This window comes from Gobio gobio (assembly GCF_949357685.1).
Source record: "Gobio gobio genome assembly, chromosome: 19".
NCBI lineage: Eukaryota > Metazoa > Chordata > Actinopteri > Cypriniformes > Gobionidae > Gobio > Gobio gobio.
Window position 1 is genome coordinate 8,451,821 of NC_137112.1, and position 23,834 is coordinate 8,475,654.

General features: G+C 37.9%; 1 protein-coding gene across 1 annotated transcript in view; it reads left to right on the forward strand.

The window, feature by feature from the left end:
• Positions 1 to 23,834, forward strand: part of fhit (fragile histidine triad diadenosine triphosphatase) — a 503,961-nt gene that overhangs the window by 331,398 nt on the left and 148,729 nt on the right. The window contains exons 3-4 of the mRNA XM_079844386.1: positions 13,641 to 13,786; positions 16,576 to 16,605. Coding sequence (XP_079700512.1) covers positions 13,641 to 13,786; positions 16,576 to 16,605 — 176 coding nt within the window. The remainder of the gene's footprint in view (positions 1 to 13,640; positions 13,787 to 16,575; positions 16,606 to 23,834) is intronic.

Below are 23,834 nucleotides of genomic sequence, written 5' to 3' on the forward strand. Positions count from 1 at the left end.
GTCTGATTTATAACAACATAAATAAAAAAAAATACTGTTGTTATCATGTTATAAATATATTATAAATATTAGGGCTGTCAAAAGATTAATCGCGATTAATCGCATCCAAAATAAAAGTTTGTGTTTACATAATATATGTGTGTGAGCTCTGTTAATTATTATTTATATATTAATACACACACAAGCATGTATATATTTAAGAAAAATATTATTTTTATATATAAAACATTTATATTTATATATATGATAGATTATATAAATGTATATATAGTATATACATGCAAATATTTCTTAAATATATACATGAATGTGTTTGTATTTATATATAAATAATAATTAACAGAGTACACACACGTATATTATATAAAAACAAACTTTTCGCGATTAATCTTTTGACAGCCCTAATAAATATACATTAAAAAATATAGCTAATTGTAGATGTTTTTCTGTTTGTGTAATGGAGGCCAGCTAGTGCAGAGCTGTGCAGGTAAACCACACTCACATGGCCTCAAGAGGCACACTACATTTCTAAAAAATGCTGGGTTAAAAATAACCCAAGTTGGGTTGAAAATGGACTAACCCAGCAATTGGGTTGTTTTATGTTTGCTTAAAACAACCCAAATGCTGGGTTAAAACAACCCAATTGTTGGGTTACTCCATTTTCAACCCAACTTGGGTTATTTTTAACCCAGCATTTTTTAGAGTGTAGCGACTAGGGTTGGGTACAGGGGCGAATTTAGTGAGTTGGGGGACCTAGTCAAAATACAGGAATAGGGCCCTATCCAATTTACAACCTTGAGGTTATTTTCACTGCTGCACGACCCCTCCACCCCCACAAATTCAAATTACACTGAAGGAAATTATTACGCACATAAGAATTATTTTAACAAAAAATTAAGTGTCTGTGTGAAAAGTATACTGTGCATGCGTCATCTACTCGGGTCCTTCACAGAAATAAGTGGGCGCCATTTAAAACGATAAACATAATACGCACTGTTGCTCCGTATTTAATTATAACTTCAGATGCATGAAATGTTCATTTGTAGAGCCCTATGAAATCTTTTTTTTTTTTTTTTTATTCCGGAAGAAAAAAAATGTCCAGATTCCTTTTTTATTTATTTTTTTAAATTCTGGTTGGTTATATTAAATTGTATTAATCAAAAATAATGTCTAATTAATTGAAATCATAATTTGACAGCATTTTATTAAAAGTTTAACAAACCATATATTTATTTGTTTGATGTATTTAAATTGTTCTGGTAATCAAATGAAGGCATACAACATTTATCTTTTATTCCAATGAAAATGAAACAAATCCTTTAATTTTTGTATATTCAAAGTGCTACACAACAGAGGTTTAGGCCTAGCCTATACTGTTAAAATTATTACATTAAGGCATAGGCTACGCTATACTGTCCAAACTTTTATTTTGACGGGTTGCCTTTTGTGAGTATATGTTACGATGATAGTTTCTCTCCAATGAAATGGTACAATGCTCGTGAAGTGTAGGGCCCTATGATTTCCGAGATGCAGAAAACGCAGACGGAATCGCGGAATCAAGTCATAAAAATGGAATTAACTGTTTAACACGGAATTTGTCAAATTTTGGATGAATAAATACAATGCAAGTCAGCACACTTCAATCAAATCGTGATATGGACTACTAGTGTATGTGAATATTAAACAGCAAAAATACTATTTAAATATGAATCCTGCATGTTTTATGTGTGAATGAATTGTGAAGGCGAGCATCGCTCATGCTGCAGTAGTAAACGAAATTCGAGTTCGATTGCTCCCCCTGCCCCCGCTGGATTGTGTTCATATTATATTATTTGTGTCCGAACTGGGGTGCGTTTGCGTCATCAAAGCAGCAGCTGTTTAACCAGTTGCTTAGTAACGACAGCAAGCATGAAGGCGGCAAAATGCATAGCGTTGCTCAGCTCACTTTTGTTTTTTGTTTTTGAACCGTTGGTTTTGTTTCCAAAGCTTCAGTACGTAATGGCCAGTGTTGCCACAGTTACTTTGAAAAAGTGATCTGATTACTGATTACTAATTACTCCTTTAAAAAGTAACTTAGTTACTTTACAGATTACTTAATTTTAAAAGTAACTAAGTTATATTACAAGTTACTTTATTAGTTACATTCATCAGTTGCCGACAACACCTCTGCAGCCGCAACATAAAAATGACAGCCGTTTTTGCCAACACTTTATTGGAAGTGCATTTTTAACAGTAACGTCAACAATGAATCTCCTGAAATTGTATCTCCCAAAAAAATATTTTGACTAATTTTATAAAATGTTAATGAAAAGGTACAAATTACTTTGTGTTCTTATTAAATACATTTGTGAAAAACAATTTATATTTAATTTTTAATTTATATTTATATATGAATGTAAATAATTATATGGGCCTACACAAATAATATACAATTACAAGATTTATAGTTTATTGTAAACTCAATGTGCAGCTCTGTAAAGGGACAACAAATATATGATAGATACGTGAGAACAAGATACTTTTTAATAATCTTTAAGGGCACAAAACTTTGAAAATAAATGAAACGCTTCAAAACAGAGCGGCAACAAAGCGATTATGCGATTAATCAGAGGGCACAGTGCAGCGCGAGTGAACATTGAAAAGTTCACGGCATAAAGAGAAGATGAGCGTTGACCGCACAAATCCTAGTCTACTATGTATATCGGTCCAAACATTCACTGATTATTTAGCAAGTGACTGCCTGTCTTGAGTTTTGTCGACAGACGGAGGCAGCACGAAATTTGACGGAGACGGCCGCCTCGTAATTCTCCATGCAGGAAAAACCCTGCTGAGACTAAACAAGAAAGCAAAAATATATATTTTTACTAAGGAAAATGACAAAAATAGTAACTCACAGTGACTTGGATAAATTACTTTAATCTGATTACTGGTTTGGAAATAGTAATGCGTTAGATTACTCGTTACTGGAAAAAAGTAGTCAGATTAGAGTACTAAGTAACGCGTTACTGGCATCACTGGTAACGGCACTTGCGTCTACCTGCCGCGAATGTACTGCAAACGCTCTAAAGAACGCTGAGGACGAGCCGAAATGAGATCTACAGCTCTCGGCTTGCAGTACGTCAGTCACGCTTGCCAGGAAAATGAGTGAAACACACATTTTTATCAAATCATAAGTCATTACTAGCGGTTCACTTCCGCGATTTAGTACGATTGTGCTCACATCAGCAGCGAACCGTACTGGAGTTCACATGAACCGTACCCCAGACCACCCTTTTTAAGCGGACTCTGGTACGGTTCGCGGGTGTGCACCAAACGTACCGAACTCTGATGTGAATCGAACCCACAAACTGCTAGTGTGAAAGCACCCTCAAACACTGTGCATTCTTTTATTTCGACGTGGTGAACCAACCGCAGATTGCAACATATTAGATTATTACAATAATTACACTTAGCTTTGTCTTCAGTCTGAGTGTAGGCACTCTTTTGAGTGCTTCCCGCGGTTCATCTTGTAAACTGATGTTTAGATTACCACGCAAGGTCCTGGCAGATTAGACGTGCGGAAGGTCCTGGCAGATTGCCAGGTGAAAAAAAAATGCACCCAGGAATCGAAAAGAGGAATCAAAATTGTTATTTTATAACAAGTCTCCGATTCCAGAATCGGAATCGATTTTCGATTTCCAACCCTAGCAACTAACAGGAACAGGACTGTGGTCTTTAACATCCTTGTTAGCAAGCCCGCTTCCCATGCCGGAAACGCTGGTTCGGCTCAGAGCAGTGCAAGTACAACCGGAGGGTTTACATTGATGCTGCGACATGTATCTGAGTGAGGTTTAGGGGGGTGAGTGCAACGGAGGCAACCTAGTAAAGAGCTGTGCAGGTAAACCTCACTCCTCTGACTTTAAGAGGCACGTAAACAACTGACACTATGGGCTGTGGTCTTTAGCATCCTTGTTAGCACGCTCGCCTCCCATGCAAAAAATAAATAAAAAACCTTATAGGGTGCAAACCCGACCACTGTCTCAACAGATTGCCAAAAAGTTCAGATGGTGAAACTGGTCCATTGAGGAGAAAGTCACAAACAAGACAAACAGCTCCTGAAGACAAGAAAGAGGATGGCGTGTACTAAATGTGCCTTAAAATGTAAAACATTTCAGGCTTCTCCAATTCAAAATTGTCTAGTGACTAGTCACATCTAAATTTTTCAATTGACCAAATTGAATTTCTGTGAATTGAATTTTATCAATTGTGGCAACAGTCTGTTAACATGGGCTCAATCAGAAATTGTAAGTTGAGCCAATGGAAAAATGAAATGTATTATTAATTAAATACAATTAAATATTTTAAATTGCAGTAACAATTGTTTATTTCTCACTGTCCCAAAAGACAAAAATTACTAAAAACATAAATATATTAGGCAAAATACAGAACACAGACAGCAGGGTTGACAGTTTATCACATTACTTAATTAACAAGTCAATTCCAACACAGGATATTTGGTGAAAATACATTATTTTCAAAAAGGAAAAACCTACATTCAAGAAGTCTTCTGCATAACAGGCTGTCTTAATGTGGGGGGAAAAGCGGCACTGCATAGGCTTAAAACCTGCAAATAAAAATAAAAACTAACATTAATGACAAAGTTCCCCTGCATCACATCTGGCAAGAGACAGAAAAGAAGTTACTTCATTATATAATGAGGATGAGACGAATGAATAGATGAATAAGAAAATCACGAGCTTGACGTGTTTAACATTAAAAGGCAATAAGCCCTGAAAGAGGCAGACGGCAATCTAACGGCAACGGTCGCATGGCGCACATATCACACAAATGACTTAATTTACTTATTACCTATTATTTTAGACATATAAGACATGAGGAAAATAAAACTATATTGGCTACCATTAGGTAAATATGTGGTAACCGAGAATACACTCATGAAACCAATGAATGCATATGAACTCGTGATTCTACTAAATGTTTTTTTAAACTTCATACCGGGTCATAAATCAAAACTCTGGAGAATATTTGCACTGCTCAATGCTCACCAACGTCTTGTGACGATGAATATCTCTATTCTCTTGGGAATGTTTGTTTCGGTCTTTGGCTCTGCTCGCTCTCCTGCACATCCGCATTTGAAATCTCCATACGAACGGTTTTCCTCAGGCGCATTTTGCTCATGCGTATACAGTTTTTTAGTACAACAAGGTATACAGGACTTTTTCACTTCGACTTCATAGATTGACTGAGCATAATTAAATATGTTCGGTGAATATACATTTTTAATTTTGAGTGAATTGACTATGATTAGTGCAATGCATCTTTTTGCATGGGGATAATTATTTGAAAGTCATTTATTGGGCTAATATGCAATTATTAAAAAAAACTTTTTTACTGTGTATTTTTTTTTATGGTCTCACCGGAATGTTGTGTTTTGACACATGCTTCAGACACTGTCATGTCAGAGGCATTCACCATTAGTGTCTTTGGATGCAGTGCAAGTTCCCATTCGAAAGGGTAACAGGTGTTTCATGATCTGAGTTCAACTCAGACCCTATAAAAATACCATCCAATGATGGTCTGTAAAGATGACCAGGCCTCAGCTCAGCAATACTTTACACATCGGATCCTCAATTGAACGGTAAACAGCTCACACCAAATAGAGACATTTTCTTTCCTAATTGTCCTCTTCCCTCAGCTTCTTTGAAGCAAAGGCTATTTTTTTCCATCCATAGTGTGTGCGTGGCAGCCCATGTTGGGAAGAAAGACACCAGTTAATACAGTATCTTATTACATTCCAGCAAGTTGCACATGGAAGCCAGAACGTATCTCATGTGCCTCTTGCGGAGACTCCCTAATGTACTCATAATTTTTCAAACAGCAAGACACTGTATGATCTATCTCTCTCTGGCTGCAATAATGAATTTAAATGGTAAGAATGTATTTAAGTTTTGTTTTAAGATATATACTTTTTTATGGGTATATAACAGACACCACACTGATATATGCATGTATGGAAAAATTTGTTTGAAGAACTCAGTCCATTTTCTGCAGTATGCATGTCAGCATGTTTAATATCCCTCCTGATAAGTTTTTCTTTCAAATTTGAACATGAATTTCAATAGCTTTGTGGAACGCTAAATGGCAATTGATCTCATGACCTAAGGGAGAGACTAAAAGCCTGTTCAGCCTTTGGAAGTCTACTTCAAGAGTGAGTGTACCACCTGCAACCCCTTAGTTTCCAGCAATGGATACGGAGTTTGATTACTTTTCCATGTTTCAAAAAGTTTCTCGGTTTTCAGAATTCCTTGAACAATGACCAATGATCAACAATGACCTGTTTAGTGACCTCTTTGATTATACATATTTTGAGCCCTCGGAACTCACAAAAGCTTACAGTCGCAATTAAATGGAGGTAGCGACAGATCTTTTCTTACGTATTTTTAAGTGAAATGTATGGCGGGACTTAGTTCTATCCATCAAGTTGATTGGATGGAGGCAGATCTGAATGTGAGCTTTTCAGTCAAGTCAACTGTAAGAAATGGGCAGAGTTTAACTGACTAAATGACTGGAGAAGTTCGGCATACGTCACCAGAGAGAAGTCTGGAAAACATCCATCCCAGTTGACGACCGAGTTGCATGAAATTATGTGAAATACTGTATTACAAAATTGACTTTTTATTCAATGCCAAAAAATAGCAATTAAAGTTCAAACAAATTAAAAATTTACCATGTATTTTATGTTTATAAAATGTACAATATAACTAAAGTAGTGACAGGTCTTTTAGTCCATATTGTGACGTAGGGGAGCGCGGGGCACAACCTAACGCAGGGTTAGTTGTAACACGCATGTTTTAACCCTTTCCACACATGCCAGAATGACGAAACTTAGTGTATTTACTAGTTGCCATATCAACATTATTTAGAGAAAAAATTGCACCAAAATTAAAAAATCTCTAGAAGATATTACTGAACATGTATTTAACCATAGCAAAAGTAAATTTCTTACTTAAGTTTATTTTTCATCTCTGTTTTTTGTGTTTAGTTAAAATAAGACAAATCCGATATTATTTTAATCTTATATCTGTTATTTAACAGTTGAGATCGTTCTTTAATGCTGATCTAACCAGCAGAAGACACAAGCCGCTATTTAAATCCCAGTTGCGCAGATAGGGTGTGTTGTAACACTGCGTTACATTGAGCCACTATTAGAAATATGCCATTATATTCTATACTTTTATGAATTATTTTGAGAAGCCATAAGAAAAGGGTGAATAATGTCTGAGAATGAATGTTCAGAAATTATTAATTATTATTATGTTTTGAACTATGCTGTATAGCTGTATTTAGCGATGTGTTTGTAGTCAAACTCAAAAATGCTTATATTTTTAATGATTAAAAAATGCCAGTATTTTATTTAAAAAAGTTAGTAATTGTATTTTATCGACAAAATGTTTTAGGTTGTCTTTTATATATTTTTTTATTATATCAGATAAAATTTTTAGCTGTTATTTGGTCATGTTACATTGTGCCCCACCACATGTTACAATGTACCCCACCTATGGGGCATGTTGTCACATTTCACTTCCATTCTTTCGGTGTAAATCAAGAAAAAGGTATACACTGTATTAATGAAACAAAACAACATATTTGCACTAGATGTGTGCAATTAATGTGGGAAAAAATAAATACTCTGAACCCCAATTGGATTTACACAAACTGAAAAAGTCAAAAAGCGTTAGGTTGTGCCCCGCTCTCCCCTACATCTTAGTGGGTTGTTGATTGGATAGAGATAAAGGGGCAGGGTTTAACCCTTAAATGCATGACTGTTTCGCCAAACATTCTTACATATTCGGGTCTTTAGCGACCCGGATCTATATCTAACATGGATAGATCTATACCTGTCGCGATAATATATAAAACTCCTGATATTAGAGCAACAATTACAGAAGAATAAAATAAAACATATTTCGTTACCTTTTGGAGCTTGGAAGGGTTCAGTTTGAGCAGATGTTTTATACCATCACCACTGTCCTCGTCAGAACTCTCATTTCCCAGTACATTCAGCATCTGGCTAATATTCGCGATCTCCCACATATTCTCAAAACTCATTTTCAACGTCTTGAAAATAAATATTTTGATCACTGACAGCTTCCTTCACCAGATCCATCATTAAGTGACAGTGAGACTAATATTTGATTGTGTTCAGTACTTGCTCTGCAGTAAATCGCTGAGCCATTTAAAGTTTTGCAGACTATAATTATAATTATTTCGTCATAGGTCACTATGAGTGAAACGTCTCTTCATCATTGTGTATCAGACATTGCTACCTTGTGGAATAAAGGTGAATTGCAGTTATTTTGTCATTATAGATTCATTTATTATTGTGCAGGAAAAAAAATACGTACAATTTTCACAAAAAACTAGTAGAAAAACAGGCATTCAATTATAATTTTATAATTTTTTTCTTGTTATATTGTTTAAAATGGATTGATTGAGGAAAACTAAGAAGGTTGATGTCTAACTTAAAAAAATGAATGAGGAGGAGGATAGTGAATGACGTCTCGGGTCGCTAAAAGACCCAAGGTATGTATTTAATGGTTAAGCAGACAAAATGACTGGAAAAGATCGGCATACGTCACCAAAGAGAAGTTTATCGTTTCACCTGAAGGTTGAGTTATGACACTCTGATTAAAAATTACGAGGTCAAAACAAATAATATACATGGGTGGACTGTTCATAATAACTATGCATTTAAAAAAATATGATTTAAAAAATAATAATTAAAAAAAAAATATATATATATATATATATATAGATATACATAGTTTTATATACAGTGAATTTTCATTTCATGCTGACTTTAAGCAAAAAGAAACAGGGAAGCAACTAACCAAAAGTAATGCTACTAACATTCAACTGTAGTGTGGTGATGTGAACAAATGCTTTATTGGTGTTAAAGGTGCACTATGTAACTTTTCTGTCCGCCAGAGGTCACCTATTCAAAAGGCGTAGTTTGAAGATGCCAAGTTTGAGTGCAGAATCCTGGCACATGTGGTCTTCACCTCACAGCCGGTGGAAAAAAATCGGGATAGGGCTCGGGCAGAAATCATGTTCATGGATGCGATCATTAACGTTACTGTAGTCTGAAGCAGAGCAGGACCGAGTGTTGTGAGAGGGGACCAAGGCCGCTGGAGCAATTGTTAATGAGAGATGAACACAACACGCCTTGCGAGCAGCGGGACTTTTATTATGCCACAGTCGCCAGCCCCACTTCCTTTTTTCCGGTCATGAGTATGAGGTAACGCAGCTCTGTTGATCATATTAGATACATCTGAGTGAGTTGAAAATGATGTTATGACGTTACTCTGTGTGTTCGCTTGGCGGCGTCTATGACACTTGTTCACACTGCAGTGAGAGTAAAGCGTTTCTGCTAAATAAAACGGAAATCGAGGGAAACGCAGATATGACGCCATTGACAGGCGACTCCCTCACCTGTCCTGGTTCCTCGGTTAAAATAGTTATTTTCTCACGATTTACAAATAGTTGGAAACATTTGGGATATTGTAAGAACTCAACTGAACAAAATATATAACACTGGCCTAGTGGTTTTTGGATATTTTACTGAAAAAAAATTTACATAGTGCAGCTTTAATATCACATTATAAAACAGTTAGGCTAAGAGGTTCAAGGGCTGTTTTATTATTTGTATTAGCAATATTTGAAAGTCTTATTCTTTGATTGTGAGGTTATTGCACGTCAGTGATGCATTTGATTTGCAGTGAAATGTTTTGATTTGTTACGAAGGGTGAAGGACAGGAAGAATAGAAACTGAGCATTTGGGAGGAAGAAAACGACAATCAAAAAATGATTATGAATCTTCTTTAATAAAAGCTGTTTGGAGTCAAACAGGGCGGTTGTGAAGGAGAACTCCTCTCTCTGAGCTTTCTCTTTTGAGTGCTGATGCCTATCAGAATCATTCATCCATTTCCAATTCAAATTGGGCCTATCTCTCCCACATCAGAACCATTGATATTCCAATAATTTGTCTGGCACGGAGGGTCTGCTCTATTTTGCTTGTGTTGAAGGATGTGGGTTTGTGTGTGTGGGTTTAAATTTGTGTGAGTGTGTGTGTGTGTGTGTGTGTGTGTGTGTGTGTGTGTGTGTGTGTGTGTGTGTGTGTGTGTGTGTGTGTGTGTGTGTGTGTGTGTGTGTGTGTGCCGTAGATCTGATTTTATTAGTATTCTGGGCAGGGATGGAAAAAATCAGGGTCCACAGCTCCCTTCTTCATTTATATGTTCAGCCTGCCCCTGTTTTGTCTTCCTAGATATTATAGAGTTTTCCATTCATCTGGATTAAGTTAGGTGATACTGGCCACTCTGTAATGTTTGTCTTCATCTCTTGTGCGTTAAGAGATTTGTTATACTCGAATTCTGCAATACCTTTTATTGTATAACTTTAAAAACCCTTTGTCAGCTAAAGGTGAATCTGTTACAAAGGCTAAAAGGAACATTTTGCTTTACTGTAACTACAATTTAATGGAATATTCTGGGTTCAATACAAGTTAAGCTCACACACAAACATTTTTAACTTGTCCTAACTTTTCTTAAAAAAAGGAAGCAAAAATAAAACAAAAACAAAATTAAAGTGAATGGGGCTTGCAGAATGTAAAAGCTGAAATGTGACATGAAAACATGTTTTTCTGTTCTATGTATTATTTGAGCAGTAAAATTGTTCTCTTATTTTTACAGCCAATTTATGGGTTTAGGTATTACGCTGGCAACAAAGGTGCAAAACTGGATATTAGTTGTGGTCAGAATTATTAGCCCCCTTGGTAAATATGATCAAAGATGACTGTAAAAATAAATCTGCATTGCAAATCCGTTTGATCTTTCATTCAAAAAATTCACAAAAATCGAACCTTTCATTGAAGTAAAAGAATCTAAAGTGGGGGGAATAAATGTTTTTCTCCAAAACACGTTGGACACAAATTTCGGCACCCTTAAAAAAATGTATGAGGAAAATATCTTTTGTTAGCACACAAGGGTGACTAGGAACATTAAATGGTCTAGCTATGACTAGTTTCACAGGACTATAAATATAAGGAGACACAAAGGCCAAATTCCCTTAATCATCATCACAATGAGTAAAACCAAAGAATATTGTTCTGATGTGCAGCAAAACATTGTTGGGCTTCACAATATAAGAAAAAAGGTCAAGCATTAAAAATCCCTGCATTTCCACCATCAGGACAATAATTAAGAAGTTTCAGTCAATCAACTAAATATGTTATGAATCTGCCTGGAAGAGGACATGTGTCTATATCGTCCTAATGCGCGGCGAGGTGGAGAATTTGAGTGGACAAAGACTCCCCAAGGATCACAGATGGATAATTGCAGAGATTAGTTGAGTTTTGAGTCCAGAGATGGCTCCAGCCCGTGTCAGGGTCCAGAGATGGCTCCAGCCCGTGACCAGAGTCCAGAGAGGGCTCCAACCATGACCAGAGTCCAGAGATGGCACCAGCCCGTGACCAGAGTCCAGAGATGGCTCCAGCATGTGACCAGAGTCCAGAGAGGGCTCCAACCATGACCAGAGTCCAGAGATGGCACCAGCCCGTGACCAGAGTCCAGAGATGGCACCAGCCCGTGACCAGAGTCCAGAGACGGCTCCAGCCCGTGACCAGAGTCCAGAGAGGGCTCCAGCCCATGACCGGAGTCCAGAGAGGGCTCCAGCCCATGACCCGAGTCCAGAGAGGGCTCCAGCCCGTGTCCAGAGTCCAGAGAGGGCTCCAGCCCGTGACCAGAGTCCAGAGACGGCTCCAGCCCATGATCAGAGTCCAGAGAGTGCTCCAGCCCATGTCCAGAGTCCAGAGAGGGCTCCAGCCCGTGACCAGAGTCCAGAGACGGCTCCAGCCCATGATCAGAGTCCAGAAAGTGCTCCAGCCTGTGACCCGAGTCCAGAGAGGGCTCCAGCCCGTGACCAGAGTCCAGAGACGGCTCCAGCCCATGACCAGAGTCCAGAGAGGGCTCCAGCCCCTGACCGTCCAGAGATGGCTCCAGCCCGTGAACAGAGTCCAGAGAGGGCTCCAGCCCGTGACCAGATTCCAGAGAGGGCTCCAGCCCGTGACCGTCCAGAGATGGCTCCAGCCCGTGAACAGAGTCCAGAGACGGCTCCAGCCCCTGTCCAGAGTCCAGAGAGGGCTCAAGCCCGTGAACAGAGTCCAGACAAAAAAAATCAAACAACCCCTACATCACCACATGTTGTTCGAGATGGTTGTTCGGGAGGGTTTCAAGAAAAATCATTCTTGCTCATCCAGAAACAAACTCCAGCATATTCAGTTGTCAGACATGACTGGGAATTAAAAAGGGACCTGGTTCTGTGGTCAGATGAAACTATAAAAAGAGTTTTTTTGCAGCAAACCCACCAGATGGGTTTAGTGCTATAACAGGGATAAAAAGTTTCCCATACCCATGATTAAATATATATCTGGATCTGGATCTGCTGGCCTATTTCTTTTGCTGGAGGTCCTGGGCATCTTGTTCAGATACATGGCAGGATGGATTCTAGTAAATACCAGCAGATAAAATATCAAAACCTGACGGCATCTGCTAGAAATCTTATTATGGGCCGTGGATGGATCTTCCATCAGGACAACGATCCAAAACAAACATTAAATAAAACACAAAAATGTGTCACTGAGCACAAAATGAAGCTTCTGCCATGGCCATCCCAGTCCCTGACGTGAACCCTATGGAAAACGAGTGGGATGAACTGAAGAGAAGAAGCACCAACATGGATCAAGGAATCTGAAGGATCTGGAGAGATTCTGTATGGAGGAATGATCTCTGATCTCTTGTCAGGTGTTCTCCAAACTCATCAGGCATTATAGGAGAATACTCAAGAGCTGTTATCTTGGGAAAAGGAGGTTGAAAACGTATTGAATAAAAGGGTGATAATAATTATGTCCGTGTTTTGGAGAAAAACATTTATTTCATAAAGAGATTTTCCCCGCATTTTTTATTATTTTACTTCAATGAAAGGTTCAAATTTTTTTTTAATTTTTTTTTTTTATAAAACATCAAAAGGATTAACAATGCAGATTTATTTTTACAGCCATCTTTGATCATATTTATCAGAGGTGCCGATAATTCTGACCACAACTGTAAAGCATTAAAATCATGTTAATACGCATATTGCTTACTGTTCTTAAATGTTAGTGTTTACGGATTGGCTCAATTCACTTCCATTGTAAGGGCTTCGCTGAAGGGAAACATAAATACACTTTTGTGGTTATCAATATTATGCCTCAAGTGTTATCGATTGAGCTTAACTTGTATTAAACTCAGAATATTCCTTTAGCAAATAATACACATCATTATTTAAAGTAACACATTCTCAAGGGAAATCAGTTGGCAAGGCATTCTGCAGGATTAAAAGAAGAATGGAAGCAGAAATGTGAAGCTCTTTTTTTCATATTCAGTTATTCTTCAGCATGCCACGTGTGTTATCGATAGAGTTTGAATTGTATGTAACCCAGAATATTCATAAAGTTGTTTTCATATCTCATATTTTTAAGAGTTGATGTAGATAATGTGTATTTTTCTCGATTCAAATGTTTTTCCCTTGACAAGCTCCTCTTACAGATGTTCTAGTGTGTCCTCTTCGCGTCGTTGAGCGGTTTCGGGATCTTCGTCCTGAAGAGGTGGCAGATCTATTCATGACTACACAGAGAGTAGCCAATGGAATTGAGAAACACTTCCAGGCATCCTCCCTAACCATCGCCATACAGGTATGATAGGATTCAGCTAATACACTGTGATAAATTTAGCATGGTGATCTAGTCTTTCAAAAGGTAAATATATCATTGCATCAGATGCAAAATATCCTGCCAAACTACCTTCACTTTTTTGAGACATTTACTAACTGTTGTTAGTATGATGTTTGGTGTATGTATAAAGTCAGTTCTCTTCAATTTCACACAGGTGTCCTATCAAAGATCACAGGTGTAGAGAATCACATTGAATATGTTCCACTAACATTTAACATCCTTAAAGTGTCCAAATATTTCTTATAATTATAAAAAAATTGTTTATATGACATACAATATAATACATATATATAATATATAATACAATAATGCCTGCATATTTGATATACTAATTTCTGTGGCCTCTAAATTATATACATGAACAAAACATGAACAAAATCTACTATACATGCCTTCTGTCATCTTATAGAGAGTTTATACTTTTTTAACAAGTAAAAGGCCTTTTAGTATAATTCTTAAAAAGACTACATTCAGGTCGTGGTACACATGCTTGCTGTGAAGGCTTCTGATCTACAGATTTGTATAAAATGAATAAGAATATCTTGTATATTGCTAGTAATTAAAGATAAACACGTATTGAACAGATCAAACTTGATTATCCTTACATCTTTATTTTGGACTATTTTTTGTATTTTTTACATCTCTCAATCAGCATTGTATTGCTTTACACCCACACACACACACAGAGAGAGAGAGAGAGAGAGAGAGAGAGAGAGAGAGAGAGAGAGAGAGAGAGAGAGAGAGAGAGAGAGAGAGAGAGAGAGAGAGAGAGTTAAACTATAGAGTTTGGTCTTAAAACTAAGCATTTAAATATCATCTTACTGAGACCATATTGGGAGATATGTGACAGCTAATATTTATATCCATTTAGTCTGCTATAGTGTATCATCATCATAGATATCATTGATTTACATTACAAGCGACCAGAATTTCATCTTTATTAACCCTCTGAAGTCTGAGTTGTTTTCTGGGCCCTGGAAGTGTTTTGACATGCCCTGACATTTATATATACATTTATATAATCGGAGAAGAGTTTGTGCTGAATACAGTGTAATCAGACTTTAGCCATGAAAACAGAAATAAGCAGAAACTCTGCTACGATTATATATGTAAGCAGCATTTATGTAAAAGTTAGTACTTTTGAGAAAAAAAAATGTATGCGTTGTTTGTGAAAGTCACTGAAATAAGGCCATAAAAACCATGCTGAATGGATCACGTAGGCTAGAATTTTCCAAGACGATGTAAAAATCAGTTTGGCCACTCATTCACATAAAACAATATATTGATTTAACATTTTTAAGACATGTTTTGTGTTGGAAAGGCGTATGTGGGGTGGGCGTAAATGATCATGAATATTGATGAGTTTCACACCTGAAACAAAAGACACTGCCCAATGGCTAATGACCTGCGGGGCGCGATGGCCGACTCAAGGGGGTTTAAACCAAGGTGTTTTTCCTACTTAGTATGTGCTCCATATTCTCCTCTATATATGAGGCATTAGCCTGACGTCGTCATACTCAATTCTAGTCAGAAGATGAGTCTGATACTGCTCCATTGGGCTGTGATTATAGGGTGTTTCAACCGAACTAGGAAAGAAAATGCCTCTGCACTTAATTGGACAGACCTACAACCAATCAGAGCAACGGTGCATAGCATAGTTGTCTCATAACTCAACTGCACGCACGCTGGAAGAAGTAGAAGAAGAAGATGAGTGTAAACGATCTTTGCCGGTGTTTTAAAATAGAATTTAAGGATACACGGAGTACTTACCAACACGATCATCATTTTTGAGAGAAATAGTAAAGGTGAATGCATATACGAACAAGTTCTCCGTGTAGGATTAGAACAAATTCAACCCAAGCACTGTGGATCATCTGTCCATCATCGTATAAAGCCCACCCTGATAATTTGATTGGTCAGAACAGCTCTGGTTCGAGCATAGTTGCTCCACAACGGACCAAGTCCAGACCGAACTTCACAACCTCAAATGTTGTTGGCGGGCTAAGTTCGGCTGGCATCCAGGCTAATGAGGCATACGAATCTCAACATAAAGCGCATAATTTTTTTGGTTTAATATTTAATAATAATAATGGTTCATGTATAATGCAGTAGCATTCATACATTTTTAAGTGTTGCCTAAGAATACAAACACTTTAGGGGTCACCTTTCTTTATGTTACTTATAGCCATAAAATAAATTGAATGCTACTTCCAAACGATTTCCTATTTCAAGACACAGACCAACAACATTTTGTTTATCAGATAAAAGAGAACTACAGTTAAATCTCTTTCTCCCAAAAGGTGATTCATCCGAGGTGTTTAATTTTCATGTGAAAATGAAAAGTGAGAGAACACTAAATAAATATCTAAACTTTTTACAAAAAGCAATGGGGATATCACAGTTTTGCCATGTAGAAATGAATGTTTAAAAGGTGAAATATTAATTTGCATTACATATAATGCAACAGTTTATATCCACTTTAACTATACAGTATACACGTGTATATATAATGAAATAATGATTTAATTGATTATTATTTAAACTGAATTATTTAAAACATATTTTAAATTTCTCTTGGCTCAAAAGCATGAACAGACCAAAAGAGGTGGAGAAAAATAAGGAATGAGGCACTTTGACATTCACATGGTCACGTGAAGGTGCAGCGATTCATTTGAAATTAAAATGCTGCTGAATTATTGACAGAGGTATTCCTGAATTCCCAACTAATTATCTGCTTCTGTTCCCAATAGGACGGACCTGAGGCAGGACAGACGGTGAAGGTAGGGTCTTAATAAGCGCTCCCTCTAAATTTATCATGAGGCTTCTGTGACACTTATCTTGTATTAAATAATAATTGTATTTCATTTACAGTCCTAAACCCTTTGAGCATGTCAATTATGCATACGTCTGGCTTAAAATGCTTTGTCCATATCTTGTGGGCATAATGACACTGGCTTGCTTTGAGATGGCTGACTGCACATTCAGAAAGTTCTTGGTATTTCTGACTTTGCCTGAAGCTGTGCTAGCAGCCACTGGTGAAGGGTGGTGATCTCATCTGGATTTCCTTGCTCTTTGCTCTTTCTTGCTTTGCCTGAGAAACTGCAGCCGACGCGTCTAATAGACTTTGCACTCATTGCAACGTTTAGTTGAGATCCAGTGTTGTTTTAGTGTCATTGATATAGTGTTTGTTGTGTGTTTTTTGCAACCAAGCCTCATTGGAAAAATGTGACTGTGGTGACATTTTTGCAAAATGATCACTGCAGTTCTGAATTGAAATATCCGGTGAGTGGAGCTAAAAGGTTAATGCTCTATTGGGTTTGAAAACAACGTACGGCCTACACTAAACCTAAACATACTAAACATACCAGATAGTGTTAACAAAAGCAAGTATGCGAGAAAAACACATTTGCTGAAGCATCCATGGTATTTCAGCTTTCTTCTACAAGTATTTGATCTCTTTTATAGTGACTCGTGCTTCACGAGACCCGTGCGCTCCGCATCGCAAGTGCTGTACCGGGTGAGCTATTGAGCAAGTTTACTACATCAGAATGACACACATATGGAGCTGGTTATGTGATGCAAATGGATGGCTGCCGCACACACTTAATAAAACATAAACAAAACACACCGTAAAATCCAGCCCTGGTCCTCTCTCGTCTTTCACTGTCGTCGCTCCTCCTTTTATGCATCCAAGCTCCTCCGTGAGACACGAGGCTAGTGCGGCGTGCCGTTAACTCATGGTCTCTCGGCCTTGACTGCTTGCCACGATGTACTATGGTAAAGTGTTTACTAATCAACAATCTGCCCCTGTAATCATACACTGTAAAAAAAGTTGCTGCCTAAAGTTCAATCAACTTGGATGTCATTTCAAGTCATTTTTAAGACTTTTTGATACAACTGAATCTTGTAGCCTATAGCTTATAACAAAAAAGTTGACAATTTCTTAACTAATTCTAATTAAAGCAATGTAAAAAACGTTGTCATATGTTGTCATAATAATAATTTGTTAAATTTATATAGCGCTTTTCTTGGCACTCAAAGCGCTTTACATAGAAGGGGGGAATCTCCTCAACCACCACCAATGTGCAGCATCCACCTGGATGATGCGACGGCAGCCAAGTTGCGCCAGAACGCCCACCACAAACCAGCTGATTGGTGGAGAGGAGACAGAGTGATGAAGCCAATTGTATATATATATATATATATATATATATATATATATATATATATATTGGGATGATTAGGAGGCTATGATGGACAGGGGCCAATGGGCAAATTTGGCGAGGATGCCGGGCTTACACCCCTACTCTTTATCAAAGGACATCCTGGGATTTTTTAATGACCACAGAGAGTCAGGACCTCGGTTTAACGTCTCATCCGAAGGACGGTGTTTGTTACAGTATAGTGTCCCCATCACTATACTGGGGCGTTAGGACCCACACAGACCACAGGGTGAGCACACCCTGATGGCCTCACTAACACCTCTACCAGGGGCAACCTAGTTTTCCCAGATCTCCCATCCAGGTACTGACCAGGCTCAGCCCTGCTTAGCTTTAGTGGGCAACCAGTCTTGGGCTACAGGGTGCTGCTGGGTAAATTACCTTATGTAGTCATAACTTATTGTTCATATCATTTTTTACAGTGTAATAAAGTTGTTGGTGTTTGACCACCTCTAGTGTTCATTTCGGCTGGAAACTGCAGTGATTTGTATGTATTGGTACGTTTTGGGAGTTGCCACAGGCATGTTTTTCCAATGAGCATGTTTTTTTTTTTGTCATTAAAGAAAAAATATATATATAATTTTTATTACGTTTTTAGTTTATTGAGAAGGAAAAGTTGAAAATGGTTTTAGTTTTTTATTTAACAATAACCCTACTGTGAACATTTACTAGAAGAACACAAAAGCAAACTTTTAATTCTAGTTTTTCTAGTTCTAGTTTTACTGCAGGATTTGATGTTGGATGTAAAAAATACACTATATTGCCAAAAGTATTGGGACACCCCTCTAAATAACTGAAATCAGGTGTGCCAATCACTTCCATGGCCACAGGTGTATAAAATCAAGCACTAGGCATGCAGACGCTTCTACAAACATTTGTGAAAGAATGGGTCGCTCTCAGGAGCTCTGTGAACTCAAGCGTGGTACCGTGATAGGTTGCCACCTCTGTATAGCACCAATTTTGGTGCTTCAGTGGTTCTTCAGTGGTTCTTCAGCGGTTCTTTTGCTAAGGTGCTATATAGCACCGCTACAATATACAGAACATGTTAAGATATGGTGCTATATAGCACCAAAAGTGGTTCCTCTATGATTACGACGAAGAACCACTTTTAGTGCCATATAGAACCTTTTTTTTAGAGTGTAGGCATGCAGACACTCCTACAAACATTTGTGAAAGAATGGGTCGCTCTCAGGAGCTCAGTGAACTCAAGCGTGGTACCGTGATAGGTTGCCACCTCTGCAACAAGTCCATTCGTGAAATTTCCTCACTACTAAATATTCCACGCTCAACTGTTAGTGGTATTATAATAAAGTGGAAGCAATTGGGGACAACAGCAACTCAGCCACAAAGTGATAGGCCACGTAAAATCACAGAGCGGGGTCAGCGCATGCTGAGGGTCACAGTGCGCAGAAGTTACCAAATTTCTGCAGAGTCAATAGCTACAGACCTCCAAACTTTGTGTGGCCTTCAGATTAGCTCAAGAACAGTGTGTAGAGAGCTTCATGGAATGGGTTTCCATGGCCGAGCAGCTCATCCAAAGCGTCAGATGCAGTGGTGTAAAGCACGACACCACTGGACTCTAGAGTTCCAACATGACTGCGCACCAGTGCACAAAGCGCCGGCCCATAAAGACATGGATGAGCGAGTTTGGTGTGGAGGAACTTGACTGGACTGCACAGAGTCCTGACCTCAACCCGATAGAACACCTTTGGGATGAATTCGAGCGGAGAATGTGAGAATGCGAGCAAGGCCTTCTCGTCCAACATCAGTGCCTGACCTCATAAATGCGCTTCTAGAAGAATGGTCAAAAATTCCCATAAACACACTCCTAAACCTTGTGGAAAGCCTTCCCAGAAGAGTTGAAGCTGTTATAGCTGCAAAGGGTGGGCTAACTCCATATTAAACCCTACGGATTAAGAATGGGATGTCATTAAAGTTCATGTGCGTATAAAGGCAAGCGTCCCAAAATTTTTGGCAATATACTGTAATTGAATATAATATAATAAATTATTCTTCTTATAAACATTCTACTATCTACTTCCTCAACTTAACCTGTCTCTCCATTTTTTTACGTTATATTACATATATAAATTCCAACCTCAAATTGACCCCTACGTTCAATATAGGGTCAATATGACATGGTCTTTTCAACTCATGTACTTCCAGAATTTGACATTTTTCAGAGTACAGTATATTCAACAAAACAAAATGTAGGATAAGAATTTTGTATAGGGCTGAAAATGAAAGTTGTTTTGGAGTCAGAGCAAATGATTACACTTTGATGATCAATGATATTACAAAGACAGGTTTTTATAATTAATAATACGCACTGATGAATCATATACAATAAGACCAGGGATGTTTATTAAGAACAAAACAAATGACAACAACCTTTATCTGTCCCCTTACAGCCCGTGCAGCTCAGTCTGTGATTTTGAAGGATTTTTGTGGCCTTTTCCACATTTGCTGTACTACTTTGTGCATATTATCTAATTGAATACATCAGTTACATTGTCTTTCATGTGTGAAGTCATATTTAATTGCATGTGGTAAGGCCTATTAATTATGCATGTACAGCAGCTTCCACGAGAGCAGCCTGCCTTTGGCCTGAGGTGTGGAGCTGTATTAAAATGGCAGTAGTGTTAATTATGTTAATTGCGGCGGGATTGGTCTGACTTCCAATGCCTCCTGTCAGAATTCCAATTCATATGGTTGGATAGTGGAACATGAACAACCCATTCTCCTTTGGACAGTAGAACATGCTACTTTTAGTCAATTAATTAGCTTAAAAATGACACTCAAAGAAAGAAACATCCGAGTCTCTTTACTGTTATAAACACCTCTTTCAATGTTCTTTTTTGAAATGTGTAGTCACTTTAATCACAGCTAAAAATGGCTTTTCATTTGAGTGTTATTATAGAGGTTTGAAGAGGTCTTAAAATAAATAAGTGGCATGTTTTCCTCAGTCGTAGCGCCAGCTCTTCAGAAAATGAATGAGCTGTTAGAATTTTGCCTATTTAACAAGCACATTTAAGTCAATATCATAGCATTTCGCTGATAGGCATCCATTTAAAAGCGCGGGCCTGTTTTTACGCTGATATTCAACAGTATTTGTTATGTCTGAGAGCTCAGTGTTCTTGATGAGAGGTCAAGTTTTGTGGACAGAGAATGTGACTGGAGGCTATTATCACAGCCTCTATAATCTAATTTCATTACAGACTGAAAGTTTAAGATTTTATGTACAAGAGGAAAGATATTCAACTGACCCCCAGAAAAGTCTCTTCAGATGCCGCCTTAAAGGTCCCATGACATGAAAATGTCACTTTATGAGTTTTTTTAACATTAATATGAGTTTCCCTAACCTGTCTATGGTCCCCCAGTGGCTAGAAATGGAGACAGGTGTAAACCAAGCCCTGGGTATCCTGTTCTGCCTTTGAGAAAATTAAAGCTCAGATGGGCCGATCTGGAATCTTCCCTATATGTCGTCATATCGGGAAAGGTTACCTCCCCTGTCTCTGCTTTGCCCGCCCAGAGAATTTGGAGAAAATGGATTCAGTTTATTTTTTACATTTAATTCAGTTGCAATGTCAGCACAGACTTCCTTTCTAAATTGTTTAATACTGTTTATGCATCAGTGAATCAAGCCAGTAACTAAACCATCAACTTCACATTGTTTCTGTTAGTAGCATAAAACAAATATGTGATTAAATTACAGAGTGCGATCAAAGAACACTCTCTTTATAATGCTGTCAATCACTCGTCGCGAGTAGGGGTGTAACGATTCATCTACTACATCGATGTATCGATTTCTTTTCCTATGATCTAACTACATCGATCTGTGCTCGGCAAGTTGGCCTTCCGGACGACATATATCGATCTAACATCGTTTTAAAAGGTAATCAATCGATTGTATCGATAATAGGAAATAACGCATTGGATTTTAACACGTCAGACTTTATATGGATGTTTTTTCTTAGCACTTTTAATAATAAAGGCGTTAAACGTTACTCGATTCAGTCTGCCTATCTGTGACATCATCGCAACGCACCAGCAGCAGCGAGCGCTGAGAAAACAAAATATAGCATGGCGGATGGCAGAGGAGAAGCCAATGAGCGAGAAATTATCAAGCTACCAGGAGAAAGAGCTACCTGTACTTTCAACCCTTGCTTGTTACCTGTGCATTACTGGCAGCAGTGTGCCAGCAGAGCGAGTTTTAGTACTGCTGGAGACATAGTGAACGCACAGAGAAGTGTTCTGCGGTCAGATCATGTTGATATTTTTGAAAAAGAAATCTGTAGAGTCATTGAAGAGTAGTTGGTTACATTTTATCTTTTGTTAGATATTGTTTGTTTATTAAACTGAGAGTAGTAGCAGGTTCAGCCAGTTTATTCAATCTGAAGAAATGTTGGTTGCACTTTATTTTTGATATTTTAATGTTGAAAAACAACAGCAAAAGTAGCAGGTAAACTTACTATTAATTAAACCTGAAGAGAAGTTAGTTGCACTTTATTTTTGATATTAATATTGTAATATTTTTATGTTGGAAAACAAAAGCAGAAGTAGCAGGTTAACCTACTGTTGAAATGTTGGTTGCACTTACTGTGCTTTTATTGAAAATGTATTGAATATTTAAAATGAGAGCAGAAAAGGTTAACTTCCTGTTAATTCAACCTAAACTGTTGGTTGCACTTTATTCAAATAAAATTTGAATGCATTTGCCATTAATTGTTGTTTACTTGTTTGTTTATATCCATAATGAATTGATACCTGATTCCCTTACAAGAAACAAAAGAAATCTAGGAAACTTCACCTGCACTGACCAGTATCCAGATATTTATTTCAGTCACACAATTTTTGAGAAGGGGCTCGCTGCAGCCTGCGGTGGATGTCCAACCCGGCCCACATCCAAGTGTGACGTCAGAGGCCAGGCCAATGCCGCCCTGCAGCCGATTTTTAAGATTTTATTGGTCATATCAATCACAGTAGAGACTGCCTCTACACCAAACACTGATCCCTAAACCTACCCGTCACTGTAACGAATTAAGTACTGATTGCCTACACCAAACACTGATCTCTAAACCTACCCGTCACTGTAACCAATGAAATTAGCTGCAGGGCGGGAGTTCTGACGTCACACTTGGATGTGGGCGGAGTTGGATATCCACCGCAGGCTGCAGCGAGCCCTACTTGCAATTTTTGGCTAAAAAGTTACTGAATCGATTTCAAGTCACTGAATCGTTTTGGATCGTATCGTTCTAAATGAACCAATATCGTCCTTGAATCGTATCGACAACCTCAAATCGTGATACGAATCGAATCGTTGTTAAAATGAATTGTTACACCCCTAGTCGCGAGTATATCTGCATACTTGCCCAAACTACCATTATAATGAATGACGCTGTTATGCTGCACAACGAAGCTCTTACTGTATTCATATCGATATTGTGTTTGCTCAGGGGTGTCCAAACCTTTTTAAAGGGGGCCAGATTCGATGTTGTGGCACACCCGGGGGGCGGTACCTTGTAAATTTATAGATATTTAACAATATCTGAAAAAACTTTCATCAACCAAAAAGTTTTAATGGGTGGCATTTAAATATTATTAGTGAGTTTAGAACTCTATTCTTATTTAAATTAACAAGTACTCTACTTAGATCACCACAGGTAAAACCACACTGCAAAAAACACTCAGCAAGTAAACACATTTACTTGTCAGAGCTCGTGAGAACACAGCGACATTTAAAAAGCATACATAAGTTCACAACACAACGAAATCAAGCCACAACACAA